This window comes from Macaca nemestrina, chromosome 3 (genome assembly GCF_043159975.1).
Source record: "Macaca nemestrina isolate mMacNem1 chromosome 3, mMacNem.hap1, whole genome shotgun sequence".
NCBI lineage: Eukaryota > Metazoa > Chordata > Mammalia > Primates > Cercopithecidae > Macaca > Macaca nemestrina.
Genome location: NC_092127.1, coordinates 61701370 through 61717321, shown reverse-complemented (window position 1 = coordinate 61717321; position 15952 = coordinate 61701370). Strand labels below are relative to the sequence as shown.

The following is a 15952-nucleotide window of genomic DNA, read 5'->3' as shown; positions in this document are numbered from 1 at the left end:
CATCCTTTCTCTCACTCCCTCTTTGCTGCCATAGTGTTTTTTTCACTGGGTGACTCACAAATTTTTATCTCTAGCTTTTACTTTTACTGTCAAAATTACAAATGCCTCTGGGATTTTTTAGTTGTTCTAGAGTAACAGCATATTCAGCTTGATCCAAACTGAAATCATCTTCTCTTTTCATCCAACCTCCCTTCCTCAATTCTTGTTCTCTCTCATTCTTCCAGGTGATCTAGAATCAAAACCTGGCAGAAATGTTGGCTCTCTCTAATCCTTAATATTCTCTATCCAAATCTCTATCTTGATTCCTCCTTCAACAACTCCTGCTTATCCCTTCTCCATTCTCAGTCATCACCCTACTTCAGGCCTAGTCAAAATTAATACTTTTATACTGTCTTCCTGAGTCATCCACACAATGTTCTCTTAAAAAGAAAAACACAAATATTGTACCTTTGAAAAGCTTAATAGAGAAATTGTTCAAATTTGTTACTGGCATCATATTTTTTTCACATTCTGATATGGTTTCTTTTACTGGCTTTTCAGTAATAAAACTGTTACCAATGAGATATTACCAGTGAGATATAACCAATCTGGATTAGCCTCTGCATGGGATCAATGTCAAAACTGTCCTAGTTCAAAAACTTACTATAGCTCCTCACTACTCTGCTCTCCACCCTACTACATTTAACTTTATCTTCCACTATTTCTTTTGTGAAAATTAAATAATAGAGCTATGAAAGTACCTGGTAAAATAATACTATGTCTTTTCCACAACTTTATGAACTATTGAGGGCCAGGATCAGTCCTTGCATTCTTTCCCCAAGGAGGATATAATTAGTACTAAATAACAGTTTTTTTGGTAAAATATAGCTACTTACCGGGTTCTCTGACTTACATGAATCAGAGAAGATCTAAAGGATGAAAATATGTATTTGTAAAGTATACCAAAACAACAAAAATAAAAAGGCAAAACCATACCTGTTCTCATGCTTAAAAGAATAAAGAACTGCTTTAAATAGAAAGACATGGCCGGGCGCGGTGGCTCACACCTGTAATCCCAGCACTCTGGGAGGCCAAGGCTGGTGGATCACGAGGTCAGGAGATCGAGACCATCCTGGCTAACATAGTGAAACCCCGTCTCTACTGAAAAATACAAAAAATTAGCCAGGCACGGTGGCGGGCGCCTGTAGTCCCAGCTAACCCGGAGGCTGAGCCAGGAGAATGGCGTGAACCCGGGAGGTGGAGCTTGCAGTGAGCCGAGATGGCGCCACTGTACTCCAGCCTAGGCGACAAGAGCGAGACTCCATCTCAAAAAAAAAAAAAAAAAAAAAAGAAAGACATATTTATGTGGTAGTAAACATATGGAAGTCATTGCAAATATCTCAAAGGCTTTAGGATACTGGCTCTCTGAAAATAAGACAAAGTGATTTTTTTACAATGTCTGTAACCTTGTCAATCATGACCACCAAATAACTAATATGGATATGCCTCCTTAAAAAATAGCAATTTAGGTCACTTCCAGCTTTTAAGATCTTCCCCAATCACCCATTGTGTTGTCCTTAGAAGCAAAATCGAAGTAAATACCAAACAAACAGAATCATCAGAAACACTTTGATAATGTTACATTAATTCAGCCAAATGGGTTTAAAGTACCTTCTTCAAAATTAATATTTTTACACTGTCTTCCTGAGTCATCCACACGATGTTCTCTTAAAAAGAAAAACACAAACATTGTACCTATAAAATGTTTAATAGAGAAGTTGTTTAAATTTATTATTGGCATTGTATTTTTTTTCACATTCTAATACAGTTTCTTTTATTGGTTTTTCAGTAATAAAACTGTTACTAATGAGATATAACCAATAAACTTAAGACAGAAGTTACAATTCTTATGAAATTCTCACAGACAGGTAAAATGAAAAAAATCCAACTCATCCTAAAGCATACATGATCTACTTTAGTATCTGAAGTTTTACAGTGATTATAAACATTAGTAATAAATGTTTTTAGACTATTGAATAAAGCACTCTAAAAACAAACAAAACATAATTTTAAAAAATTTTTCAAATATATGAAAGAGATATACATTACTAGTAACTTTTATATTTGACTGATACAAATCCATTAATCTATTTAAAATGTTATTTTCCTTGCCTTTCTCCTACTTAGAAACATGTAGTTAGTAAATCAAGATCAAACCTTCAGGCCGGGCACAGCCTCACATGGCTCATGCCTGTAATCCCAGCACTTTGGGAGGCTGAGGTGGGCAGATCGCTTTGAGGTCAGGAGTTCGAGATCAGCCTGGCCAACATGGTGAAACCCCGTCTCCACTAAAAGTACAAAAATTAGCTGGATGTGGTGGTGCGCGACTGTAGCCCCAGTTACTCGGGAAGCTGAGGCATGAGAATCCTTGAATCTGGGAGATGGAGGTTGCATTGAGCCGAGATAGTGCCACTGCCCTCTAGTCTGAGCGACAGAGTAAAACCTTGTCTCAAAAACAAAACAAAACAAAACAAAAAAAACCAAACCTTGAATCTTCAAAGACCTTCCTTTTCTGTTCTCATTTATTAGGTTGTCTTTTGGTTGCCGGTATTATATGCTTTAGTACTACCTGACCAAAAAATATAAACAAACTATAGACATAAAAAACCAAATACACTTCATAAGGATAATTATCTTCCAACAATTACAAAGCTCATTAAATTTCACAATCTACAAAAATAGTTTTATCATTTCTAATTACCTTAGTATAGCAAGGATCAGAATAATATTTAAAATTCCCAGGAAGGCACTAAGTAAAACTGGTGTTGTATACATGTTTATCCGCAGTTTAATCACATCCCATGTCACACCTTTTTCTCCAATGAATGCAAAACAAGTCTGAAAAACTTATTAAGATAAAATTTTCACAGATGAATTATTATATGAGAAGCATAGGATAAAAAAATGCAAAAGACATTTACAACAGAATTGGGAACAATGTTATGGAATCATCCTTCTATATCATGCATTCTCAACAGATGCAATTGGTTCTTGATGGGGGGTCAAAAAATTTCCTCTTTTTAGGTATAAAGCAGGTATGTACAGATATACATATGGTACATAAAAGATATATGATACATCTGTGGCACTAAAATTTTATGGGGTAAAGAGAGTAGGAAAAAATATTGAAAAAGGCTCCTTAGGGAGACAATAATGAAAAAAAGGTTGTGAAACACTGATGTACATGCATTCACAAGGAGTTGTATCTTACATAACTTCTCAGTTTTTTACAAAACATCTCCATAGGCAATTTAAATTATACCAATTCTTCCAATAATTATAAAGGTTTAATCAGCTTCATTATAAGAATGAAAACATATTTTAGATCAGATATCTTAAATATTATTGTGTATATGGTACATATACATATCGGTGTGTATATATATATTCAATATCATTTGACCATAATGTCATATACAGGTAAAATGAAAAAAAAAAAAAAACCATTTCATCCAAAAGCATACATAATCTACCTCAGTATTTGAAGATTTTTTAGTGACTTTAAACATTAGAAGTGTTTTTGGACTGCTGGATAAATCACTCTAAAGAAATATGAAGTGGCAAAATCTAATTTGGATCTGTGGCAAAAACTCAATTGGAAGAGTACTGGTTTGCTCTTCTGATTCAGATTCTATATGTGGCTCTATAGTAATTCACATATAACTCCAGGGTGAGGACTTAAGATACTGTACCTACCGTACTTAGAACTGTGACTAGCATACAGTAAGCACACAATAAATGTTAATGCTTGTTGAGGGTTTATTATTGGAAAAGTCATCGAAGTTCTTCAGGCTTATATTTAGTCATCTATAATGCAAAATTTTTAATGACATAATCTTTAAAATGCTTTTAAGGTGGTAAAAAGTATTTACTAAGAACATAAGTCTATACCAGGTATGCTAGATACTGAGGGTAGACTGGAAAATAAAGACTCAAACCATGTCCTGATGTACTTTACAATATAGTATTCAAGTTCAATTATTCTACATTTGTGTTTGTATTTGTTTCAGGGTACTAAATTGAAATAGATTTTGGTGAACAGTGAATTAGATTTCCTTCTGTTGAGCCTTTTCCTTTTGGCTAAATAGAGGAACGTAATGGAAACTGGGGGTGGGAGATGGGGTGTTAATGATGAGGTAAGCTGAGTTGGATTCAAACTGATAATATTCATAACTTCAATATTCAAAATATGGACAAATTATATGATTTTTCAATATTATTCTAGGCATGAAAATGACCAATTCTTTACTCAGCAGAAAATTAATTTGCCTTGAGGAAATATTAAATCTCATTAATATTTTTTTGAGACAGAGTCTCGAGCTTATCGCCCAGGCTAGAGTGCAATGATGTGATCTTGGCTCACTGCAACCTCTGCCTCCGGGTTCAAGCAATTCCCCTGCCTCAGCCTCCCAAGTAGCTGGGATTACAGGTGCCTGCCACCACACCTGGCTAATTTTTGTATTTTTAGTAGAGATGGGGTTTCACCATGTTGGCCAGGCTGGTCTCGAACTTCTGACCTCAGGTGATCTGCCTGTCACAGCCTCCCAAAGTGCTGAAGATTACAGGTGTGGACCACTGCGCCTGGCCTCACTAATTTTTTTAACACTCAGCAAAAGGGTGACCTTGGACAATTTACTTAGATTCTCTATGCATTGGCACTCTCAACTATAAAAGGGGACTAATAGCACTTAATTTAGTGGATTGGCATCAAGATAAAATGACTATAGCCTCATTGCTGGATAAAAAAAATTAGCTTTCCTCCCTTTCCCTTCAGCTATGAGTTTTTATACTTGGGTTACATTGAATATTTAAGCCTCAAAAGTTTTCCCAATTCAAATTCAAGTAATGACAAGTGAAGAACACCTACCTGGACCTAGAATAAAACCTAATGCTTGACACATGCTTATATTTGCCATGGAACTTGTTCTTTCTTGAAGGGAAGTAGCACCAGCAGTATATGATCGAACAACTGCTACGTTTCCTTAAAAACAAGGCACAATAATCCAAAGTAAAAGTAAGTTATCATTCAGTTTATAAAATTCAATCAAATTTGACTTTATACAGAAGAAGAAATCTTCGTCAACAGTATAATCACTGCTTCCTCTTTATGATCATACAAAGCATGTAAGGTATTTTTATTAAGCAAATGCATCAATTAACGGACCATACTAGTTTTGGTAATATGAAAACAGTTAAAGATATCAATGAGTGAAGAAATGGTATCATAAGTAAATCAAGCTGGGCAACAGTGGCTCACATCCGTAATCCCAGCACTTTCAGAGGTCAACGTGGGTGGATCATTTTGAGGTCAGGAGTTCAAGACCAGCCCGGCCAACATGGTGAAACCCCGTCTCCACTAAAAATTCAAAGATTATCCACCTGTAGTCCCAACTACTCAGGAGGCTGAGGCAGAAGAATTGCTTGAACCCAGAAGGATGAGGTTGCAATGAGCCAAGATCGCACCACTGCACTCCAGCCTGGGCAACAAAGTGAGACTTCATCGCAAAAAAAAAAAAAAAAAAATATCAAACTTAATACTAAGAAAGCACTGAGTGAATGGCACACCACTGATTACTACCACTATTTTAAAAAGTATTACAAACTCTGTATGCATAAACATGTAAATAAGAAACAGAAAAAAATGCACTAACAATTTTACTGAAAATTTTCATTGAGTACATTACATTCAAGAGATTCTGTTAGGGGGCATAGGATATTTTTAAAGTACCATAAATTCTTTCTAATTGCAAAAAGTTTAGGCTAAGAGTGGTGGCTCATGCCTGTAATCCCAGCACTTTGGGAGGCCGAGGCAGGTGGATCACGAGGTCAGTAGTTCAAGACCAGCCTGGCCAAGATGGTGAAACCCCATCTCTACTAAAAGTACAAAAATTAGTCAGGCACAGTGGCAGGTGCCTGTAATCTCAGCTACTCGGGAGGCTGAGGCAGAAGAATTGCTTGAACCCAGGCAGGTAGAGGTTACAGTGAGCCGAGATCGCGCCACTGCAGTCCAGTCTGGGCGACAGAGTGAGACTCCAAAACAAAAAGTTTACTATCTTGTTAGTGAGAAAGCATAAAAACAGTACAATACTGTAAGCAAGTGCCAGAGACATGTCAGAGAAGAAAAAATTCTCTGAAGGGGCAGGGTAGCCCAAGAGGGCTTTGTGGAAAATGTGGAGCTTGAATTGGATCTATTTTTGTTTTGGGTTTTTCTGTTTTTTTTTTTTTAAGATGGAGGTCTCCCTATGTTACCCAGGCTGACCTTGAACTCCTAGGCTCAAGAGAGATTCTACTACCTCAGTCTCCTGAGTAGCTGGTATTATAGGCACATGCCACCACGCCTGGTTTGAACTGAATCTTGAAGAATGAAGAATGATGGCAACAGAAGAGAACTATAGGTAATGAGAACATCATGAGCAAAGGCAAAATGATAGAAAAAATATTTGTTCACAATGAGAGACATGTACGTTGAACTGTGAAATATGAGTTTAAAAGGGGATGAGACCAGGTGAAAGTGAGCCATAAATGTCAGAATGAATGTGAATTTGACACAATCCACATACAAACTTACCTGCTCCAATTCCCAGCAATCCACGAGCAACCAGCATGTAGTATTTATTATGAGAGGCTGGGATGTGGACATATGCATAGAGGCAGTTGGCTGCCACGGAAATGAAGATCGAGACGACAAGAGGCTCTTTTCTTGGTCTATAATTAGACCATAAACCAAATATAGGTGAAGCTACCATTTGGCCAAGACTATATGAAGCAATAACCCAGCCCAAAAATCTTGTATCAGCTGTCTGATCAATCTGCAGACAAAAGTATGTGCTTTAAGAATTGTTATCCAAGAAAAGTTTAAAATCTAAATACATTTGTCATACCATGTAAAATTTTCTATTAAAAAAATAAAAACAATTCTAACGTATAAGTTTTATAACACTATTACTTACAGTAAAGGATTCAAACTTCTGACAATACAATTAAAGTGCTAACAACAGACTGTGCACAAGGGAAAAATGCTTGGGAGGCTCATTTTTAAGAATGACCATGGAAATTTTTGGTTCATATAAACCTTGGTAAGAAGATAATCACACACACTATGTATACATATAGCAATAACATCATGAAAAATAATACAAGGTATTCTTTAATTCTTGTAAGTAGAAATCTTTAGACTTATGCTACCCTATACGTTAAACAGCCATTAGCACCGTATATCTTTTTTTAAAAAACAAACTAGGCACAAGAATCAAATGTATAAAGAAGATAATAAAAACACAAAAGATGATAGACAATTCTCTCAATAAACCTGTTATAAATTCTTCCTTTCTACATAGGCAACTCAGTATTCTACCACTTTAAAAGGGTTTACATATCATGATGAACATGAGGGGAGAACCAAATGACTACAACTCAGAAAACAAAATACTTTCAGAAAAACAGAAAATGTTAGCATAGAAAAGACACTATTGTTTATTTTTATTTATTTATTTGAGACAAGGTCTCACTCTGTCACCCAGGCTGCAGCGCAGTGATGCGATCACGGCTCAGTGCAGCCTCGACCTTTGAGGTCCAAGTGATCCTCCTGCCTCAGCGTCTTGAGTAGCTAGGACTACAGGCATGCACCACCATGCCCAGCTAATTTTTTTATTTTTGTAGAGACAGGGTCTCCCTGTGTTGCCTAGGCTGGTCTTGAACTTCCTGCCTCCAACTCGAAAAGCAATCCTCCTGCCTCGGGAGGGAGCAATTCTCCCACCCTGGCCTCCCAAAATATTGGGATTAGTGGCATGAGCCACCACACCCAGCCAGATTAATTTTTTTCATATATGGTAGGCTAAGCCAGGTGAAGTGGCACATGCCTGTAATCTCAGCTACTCAGCAGTCTAGAACAGAAGGATCCCTTGAGCCCAGGAGTTGGAGGGTGTAATGCACTATGATTGTACCTGTGAAAAGCCACTGCACTCCAGTCTGGGCAAAATAGGAAGATTCTATCTCTAATCTTTCTATTTAATGGCTTTTATTAAATTTTAGGAAATAAATTTAAATGAACATAGATATGTGGTAGAACAATTTAATAAGGAAAACTACGGCCTTTTGTTCCCTAAAGATATTTATTTATTTATTTATTTTTATTTATTTACTTTTGAGATGGAGTTTTGCTCTTGTTGCCTAGGCTGGAGGGCAATGGCGCGATCTCAGGTCACTACAACCTCTACCTCCCGGGTTCAAGCGATTCTCCTGCCTCAGCCTCCCAAGTAGCTGAGATTACAGGCATGTGCCACCACATAGGCCCAGCTAATATTTGTATTTTTTTAGTAGCGACGCGGTTTTAACATATTGGCCAGGCTGGTCTCAAACTCCTAACCTCAGGTGAGCCGCCTGCCTTGGCCTCCCAAAGTTCTGGGATTTTGGGTGTGAGCCACCATGCCTGGCAATTCCCTAAAGATATTTAAACTGAAAATATTTAGGTGCGTTTTCCTTTATGGGACATAAGAAATAATATGCAAAAGTATAATGATACATAATATTTAAAGTTCTAGCTGTTAAAATATCTTTCAGTTTAGGTACTCTGGTTTTCATTTTCTCCCTGTACTACCTTTAGTTTCATTTGTCATCTCTGAAAATAGAAAATAATAATTTCATGTCATATAAAATTTTAAATTAATTTTCAAAAAAATAATGAAAACTCAATTTTAATGTTAAATGTGTAGTGATTTGAAAGCAAAACTTTTTTTTTTCTTTTTTTTGAGACAGGGTCTGGCTCTGTCACCCAGGCCAGAATACAGTGGCATAATCTTGGCTCACTGTAACCTCAAACTCCTTTGCTCAAGAAATCCTCAAGCTCCCAAGCAGCTGGGACTACAGGGAGTAGCACCACCATACCCAGCTAACTTTTAAAATTTTTTTGTAGAGACAAGGTCTTATATTGTTACCCAGGCTGGTCTTGAACTCCTGGGCTCAGGCAATCCTCCCAACTTGGCTTCCCAAAGCACTGGGATTACAGGCACATAAGCCACAGCACTAGGCCTGATAGCAAAACTCTTCAAAGAGTTTTCAAAATATCTGGAGAAAAGAGAGTACTTTTCAAAACTCAACATAGTATGCTGACTAGACCTAATCACTACTAATATCCTTCTTTTGAGAATTTTGACTAAAAAGACTAAATGCCAAGAAATTAAGAATTTTGATACATGAAAATATCTTTTTAGTAGAGAAGACATTGCTCCAGAATTGTGCCAATTCCAATGACTATCAGTATGGAAAGAATTTTTAGTGTAATGGGTAATAATTTCATGTAATATAATTTTCAAAATAACAATGAAAATATGGCACTAAATCAGTAAAATTTGTATTTCTTTTTTTCTTATATTCCTTTAAAAATATATTTTAGGAGACCATTTTCAAAAAGTAGAAATTCGTAAAACTGGGCCGGGCATGGTGGCTCACACTTGTAATGCCAGCACTTTGAGAGGCTGAAGTGGTGGGTCACCCAAGGTCAGGAGTTTGAGACCAGCCTGGTCAACATAGTGAAACCCTATCTCTACTAAAAATACAAAAATTAGCTGGGTGTTGGTGGTGCACGACTGTAATCCCAGTTACTTGGGAGGCTAAGGCAAGCGAATTACTTGAACCTTGGAGGTGGAGGCTGCAGTAAGCCAAGATTGCGTCACTGAACTCGAGCCTGGGTAACAGAGGGAAACTCCATTTACAAAAAACAAAAACAAAAAAGAAATTCATAAAAACAAAACAATCCTAACAATCTAGACAATCTAGTAGGGGAGTTAAGTAAACTCTCTGTAAATACAGTGTTAGGACACTCCACATTAAGGGCTAATGATAAAGGGAAACAGGAGTATACAGGAAAACCTTCTGATCCAAACTGTTGTGAGGGACAGTCAGAGAAGGCTTTCCAGGCCAGGTGCAGTGGCTCACATCTGTAATCCCAGCAATTGGGAGACTGAGGCAGGATCACCTGAGGTCTGGCGTTCGCGATTAGCCTGGCCAACATGCAGAAACCCCATCTCTACTAAAAATACAAAAATTAGCCAGGCATGGTTGCAGGTGCCTGTAATCCCAGCTACTTGGGAGGCTGAGGCATGAGAATCACCTGAACCCGGAAGGTGGAAATCCTGGCACTCTGGGAGGCTGAGGTGGGTGGACCACCTGAGGAAAGGTAGAGATAAGCCTGGCCAACATGGTGAAACCCCATCTCTACTAAAAATACAAAAATTAGCTGGGTGTGGTAGCTGGCATCTGTAGTCCCAGCTACTTGGGAGACTGAGGCAGGAGAATCGCTTGAACCCTCAAGGCAGAGATTGCAGTATGCCAAGATCATGCCACTGCATGCCAGCCTGGGCAACAGAGCAAGACTCCATCGCAAAAAAAAAAAAAAAAAAAAAAAGAGAAGGCTTTCCAGAGGAAGTGACACTGGAGCAAAACCTTGAAGAGTGAATAAAAGACAGTGAGGAAGGAGAAAGGGGAGAGCAAAAGAAAGATGGAGAGAGGAAAAGCATTCCGGTAAAAATGTGTAAAGACCTAAGGAGCCTGGGCTCATCCAAGTACCATGGATCTATCTAATAAGTTGATGGCTATACATCTAATATGGGACAAAGTTCAGAATCTAGTATAAAACACACACATGCATGTGCGAACACACACACACACACACACACACACACTCTCCAACCTCTTAGGAAAACCAACAAGGGACAAACTGATAAGGAAGAATACACAAAAGAATTTAAGAATAAGTCGTTAGAGTTAAGGGGAAAGCCAGGATAGAGAAATGTCATAGAAGCTAAGAGGTGGTGCTATGGTTTTAATGTGTCCTCCAAATTTCATGTTTTGGAAATTAATATTTAAATTAATATTATTAAAATATTGAAAGGTAGGACCTTTAAGAGGTAATTGTGTTACATTAGGTAGTTAGTTGGGTATCAACAGGGCAGGAAAGGTCTCCCCTGCCCCACACATAGGGAGTGTCTGGAGACCATTAGGTGGTGGTCAGGTGGCTGTTAACTCTCTAAAGTAATATTGGTCACAGCCAGGGCTAGGAAAAGGCAGCCTCCTAATACATAGAAAACACCTGGTGATTAGCAGCTTCCCAATATGATCTCAGGTGTGGGGTGAGTGGGGAGAAGTAATGCAAGGCCCCAAAAGTATGCCAGTGTATAAAATCCCAAGTCTAAAGGTCAAACCGCGCACTTGTCTTTCAAGTTGCCCACCTGGCCTTCTTCCAATTGCACTTTCCTTCTTTTCCTTCCTTTCATTCTTGCTCTAAAGCTTTTTAATAAATTTTCACTCCTGCTCTACAACTTGCCTCAGGTTCTCCTTCTGCCTTATGTCCTTTACTTGAATTATTTCTTCTCAGGAGGCAAGAACTGAGGTTGCTGCAGACCCGTACAGATACAGATCTGCCAACTAACAATTGGATCATGAGGGCTGTGCCCTGTTGATACCCAACTAACTACCTAATGTACCTAATCCACTCATGTATTAATGGGTTATCATGGAGTGGAACTGGCGGCTTCATAAGAGAAGGAAAAGAGACCTGGGCTAGCATGCTCAGCCCCTTCATCACATGATGCCTTACAATGCCTTGGGACTCTTCAGAGAGTCCCCACTAGCAAGAAGGCCCTCACCAGATGTGGTCTCTCAGCCTTGGACTTCTCAGCCTCCGTAATGGTAAGAAATAAATTCATTTTTTTAAATAAATTATCTAGTTTAGGGTATTCTGTTACAAGCAACAGAAAACAGACTAATACAGGTAGCTTCAGGAAGTAAGGAGAAGACAACAATGTCAAATCCTATCCAGGTGTCACCTAAAGTAAGGACTGAAAAGTATTTCATGATCAACAATTAAGTAACTGGAAAACTTACAAGAGGAGTTCAGGACAGCAGAAAAGTTAATCAGATAATAGCAGGTTAAGGAGTAGGTTAGGGAATACAGAGGAACTCTTTAAGAACCTTTACTTAAACATTGTTATAGATGAATTATGTAACCAACTTATATACTGATTTTTAGTTAAGTTCCTTCCTGGAGATTTAAGATAGAACTGACAGGACTTGATGATCAACTGATGTCAAGCTACCTAACAAACTTACATCTTCATGTCACCCCCTCTTCCCCTTCTAGTAATAACAGCATCAAAAAATACGTATGTTCCAGTCTTTACAATGTTACCTGATAGCCCAAATTAATTTTATGGGAAAAGCATTAAATTATTCCACAAACATATCATTTACACACTTTGGGAATTCAGACTATTACTAGTTTCCTTTTTATTAGGGAAGAGGTAATGATGGAATGTGAACGTGGCTTCTGAGTAGGTGACCATACATGTACATTTGCCTGGGACTATCTGGGTATGATCCTATTTTTCCTTGTATAGCACTCTCTTCACTTCAAAAGTGTTCTGGCTTGCACAATAAAGCATATGGTCACCTTACTTATAAGCCTCTTTTAAGGAACTATTATCTCATTATTCTTGTAAAGATTAAATCATAGAATACCAAAGAGACTCTTTAGAAAATGCTTAACTATGTAAGAGTTACTACTACTGTAGCTATAAGGGAAAAATAGATTGAAATGTACAAACCTTTTGGAGATATGGCCATATGGACAGTATCACTATAGAAAACCCTGTGAAGAAGCAAACTAGGTTACTTATACTTATAATAATTTAATCATTATTACAGATACAATTTTCTGAACTGTGGCATGGATTGTAAAATATTCTGAACCTAAAATTTATGCATACAAATGCATAATTTATCAGGCAATGAGATTTTAATTATCAGAAGGAAAATAAATACTAAAAGAACATACAATTACAGTCCCTCATCATAATTAATAATGAATACAAAAAAGCAGAGGATCTATTTCTCCATATTTGTGTGCTTTTACTGTAAATGGAAATAACCAAAAACTTTGTTTTTATAGCAGAAATGAATGGAGGAAAGGTTATTTTGTTAGACAGGAAGTGCTAGGCTTCTATCCTGTGTTGTTTGGAGGAGATAATTGACTGAAGAGAAGAGCAGGAATAAGGAAAATGATCATCTACAGGGGGGCTGTAGAAAACCAGAATACTTCAAGATGACCATACCTTAAAAGAAAATTCACTATTTCTGCTAGTCTTTACTGCATGAAAACTATAATTAACTCCAACACTATTTGTCAATTTTAAATGTTAGGCAAATGCAGCCAGCAGTGACTCATGCCTGTAATCCCAGCACTTTGGGAGGCTGAGGCAGGCAGATTACCTAAGGTCAGGAGTTTGAGACCAGCCTGGCCAACATGGTGAAACCCTGTCTCTACTAAAAATATAAAAATTAGCCGGGCATGGTGGCACATGCCTGTAATCCCAGCTACTTAGGAGGCTGAGGTAGAAGAATTGCTTGAACCCAGGAGGCGGAGTAGGTTGCAGTGAGCCAACATCGCACCACTGCACTCTAGCATGGGTGACAGAGCAAGACTCCATCTCAAAAAAAAAAAAAAAAATGAAAAATGAAAAACAAATAAATGTTAGGCAAATCTATTAAGAAATTCTACAAAGCCTGTTCTTCAAAATGGCTCTATTAAGGCTTGGCACAGTGGCTCACACCTGTAATCCCAGAACTTTGGAAGACCGAGGTGGGTGAATCACTTGAGGCCAGGAGTTTAGAGACCAGCCTGGCCAGCATGGAGAAACCCCATCTCTACAAAAAAAATACAAAAATTAGTTGGGCATGGTAGCACATGCCTGTAATCCCAGCTACCTGGGAGGCTGAGGCAGGAGAATTTCTTGAATATGGAGGCAGAGGTTGTAGTGAGCCAAGATTGCACCACTGCACTCCAGCCTGGGTGAAAGTGAGACTCTGTCTCAAAAAAAAGGAAAAAAAAAAGAAAAAAATAAATTTAAAAAATAGCTGTTGAGATATAATTCACATATCATACAATTCATGCATTTAAAGTATACAATTCAATGGGTTTTAATATAATCACAGATATGTGCAACCATCATTACAGTCAATTTAATTTAATTTAATTCATTTTTTGAGACAGAGTTTCTTGTAGCCTAGGCTGGAGTGCAGTGGCCTGAACTCGGCTCACTGCAACCTCTGACTCCTGGATTCAAGCGATTCTCCTGCCTCAGCCTCCTGAGTAGCTGGGATTACAGGCTTCTGCCACCACACCAGGCTAATTTTTGTACTTTAGTAGAGATGAGGTTCACCATGTTGACCAGGCTCGTCTCGAACTCCTGACCTCAGGTGATCTGCCTGCCTTGCCTCCCAAAGTGTTGGGATTACAGGCATTAGCCACTGCGCCCAGCCATCACTGTCAATTTTAGAACATATTTGTCACCTCAAAAAGAAACTCTATACCCTTCAGCTATCACCCTGTTTCATCCCCTCTCCAGTCAGCTGTAAACAACCACTAATGCACTTTGTTTGTACTCTATAGATTTTTATCTGTATTTTCATACAAATAGAATAATATAATACATGGACTTTTGTCTTGTCTTCTTTCACTTACTATTATCTTTTTTTTTTTTTTTTTGAGACAGACTCTCGCTATGTCACCAGGCTGGAGTGCAGTGGCACAATCTCGGCTCACTGCAATCTCTGCCTCCTGGGTTCAAACGATTCTTCCACCTCAGCCTCCCGAATAGGTGGGATTACACGCACGTGCCACCATACCCAGCTAATTTTCTGTATTTTCAGTAGAGATGGGGTTTCACCATGTTGGCCAGGATAGTCTCAATCTCCTGACCTCGCAATCCGCCCGCCTCGGCCTCCCAAAATGCTGGGATTACAGGCGTGAGCCACCGCGCCTGGCCTTAGCATTATATTTTCAAGATTCATCCATGGTGTACATGTATGTTCCTTATATAAACCCCATTTTAAAACATAATTTAATTATTAGCTTCATTTCAGGCCGGGCACGGTAGCTCACGACTGTAATCCCAGCACTCTGGGAGGCCTAGGCGGGTGGATCCCGACGTCAGGAGATCGAGACCATCCTGGCTAACACGGTGAAACCCCATCTCTACTAAAAATACAAAAAATTAGCCTGGCGTAGCGGCATGCACCGTAATCCCAGCTACTGGGGAGGTTGAGGCAGGAGAATGGTGTGAACCCAGGAGGTAGAGCTTATAGTGAGCCGAGATTGCACTACTGCACTCCAGCCTGGGTGACACAGCAAGACTCCGTCTTAAAAATATATATAAATAAATAATTATTAGCTTCATTTTTAAGTATTTTGAATTGACACAGTTACTTAGATCAGTAAAGGATTAAAAGCACCAATTAATCTTTTGAATCAAGGCTACAATTTTGGAATACAGAAATTTGTAAACAAAATGTTTAACATGCAAGTTAAAATCTAAAGTTGACCGGGTCAACTTTAAGTGCCTGTAATCCAAGCACTTTGGGAGACCGCGGCAGGCGGATCACTTGAGGTCAGGAGTTCAAGACCAGCAATTGCAACATGGTGAAACCTCATCTCTACTAAAAATATAAAAACTAGCTGGGCATGGTGGCGGGCGCCTGTAGTCCCAGCTATTCAGGAAGCTGAAGCAGGAGAATCGCTTGAACCCGGGAGGCAGAGGTTGTGATGAGTTGAGATCGTGCTACTGCACTTCAGCCTGGAAGACAGAGTGAGACTCTACCTGGAAAAAAAAAAACATCTAAAGTTAAAATAATTTTCTTATTTTGCTGATGAATTTGAAATTGTTTCTTATAATTTTAGGTAATTGAGTACTCAAAACTAGAAGTGTTTAAAATGGAAAAATAAATCAATTGCAGGCATTGCTACCAAAACAGTATCAACTGGCCCCTTCCACCTTCTTGATGGAATCCCAGTTCTATTCAGGTATCCATACTTCCTCAACAAAGCCTCATGGTCTAAGAGAAACTCTCTCCATGTTCGATT

The 15952-nt window shown here is 38.4% G+C and overlaps 1 protein-coding gene across 6 annotated transcripts in view; it reads right to left on the bottom strand.

The window, feature by feature from the left end:
* The window catches only part of LOC105486098 (major facilitator superfamily domain containing 8), a 56057-nt gene that overhangs the window by 22948 nt on the left and 17157 nt on the right, over window positions 1–15952 (bottom strand). For 4 of the 6 annotated variants that reach the window (XM_011748784.3, XM_011748782.2, XM_024794202.2 and 1 more), the window contains exons 3-7: window positions 12639–12682; window positions 6608–6848; window positions 4907–5020; window positions 2741–2885; window positions 1651–1706 (exon numbers count right to left, since the gene is read on the bottom strand). In XM_011748784.3, the coding sequence (XP_011747086.2) occupies window positions 1651–1706; window positions 2741–2885; window positions 4907–5020; window positions 6608–6848; window positions 12639–12682 (600 nt within the window). Of the gene's footprint in view, window positions 1–1650; window positions 1735–2740; window positions 2886–4906; window positions 5021–6607; window positions 6849–12638; window positions 12683–15952 lie in introns of all 6 variants that reach the window. The other 2 variants (XM_011748783.2, XM_011748785.2) reach the window with 2 other exon arrangements.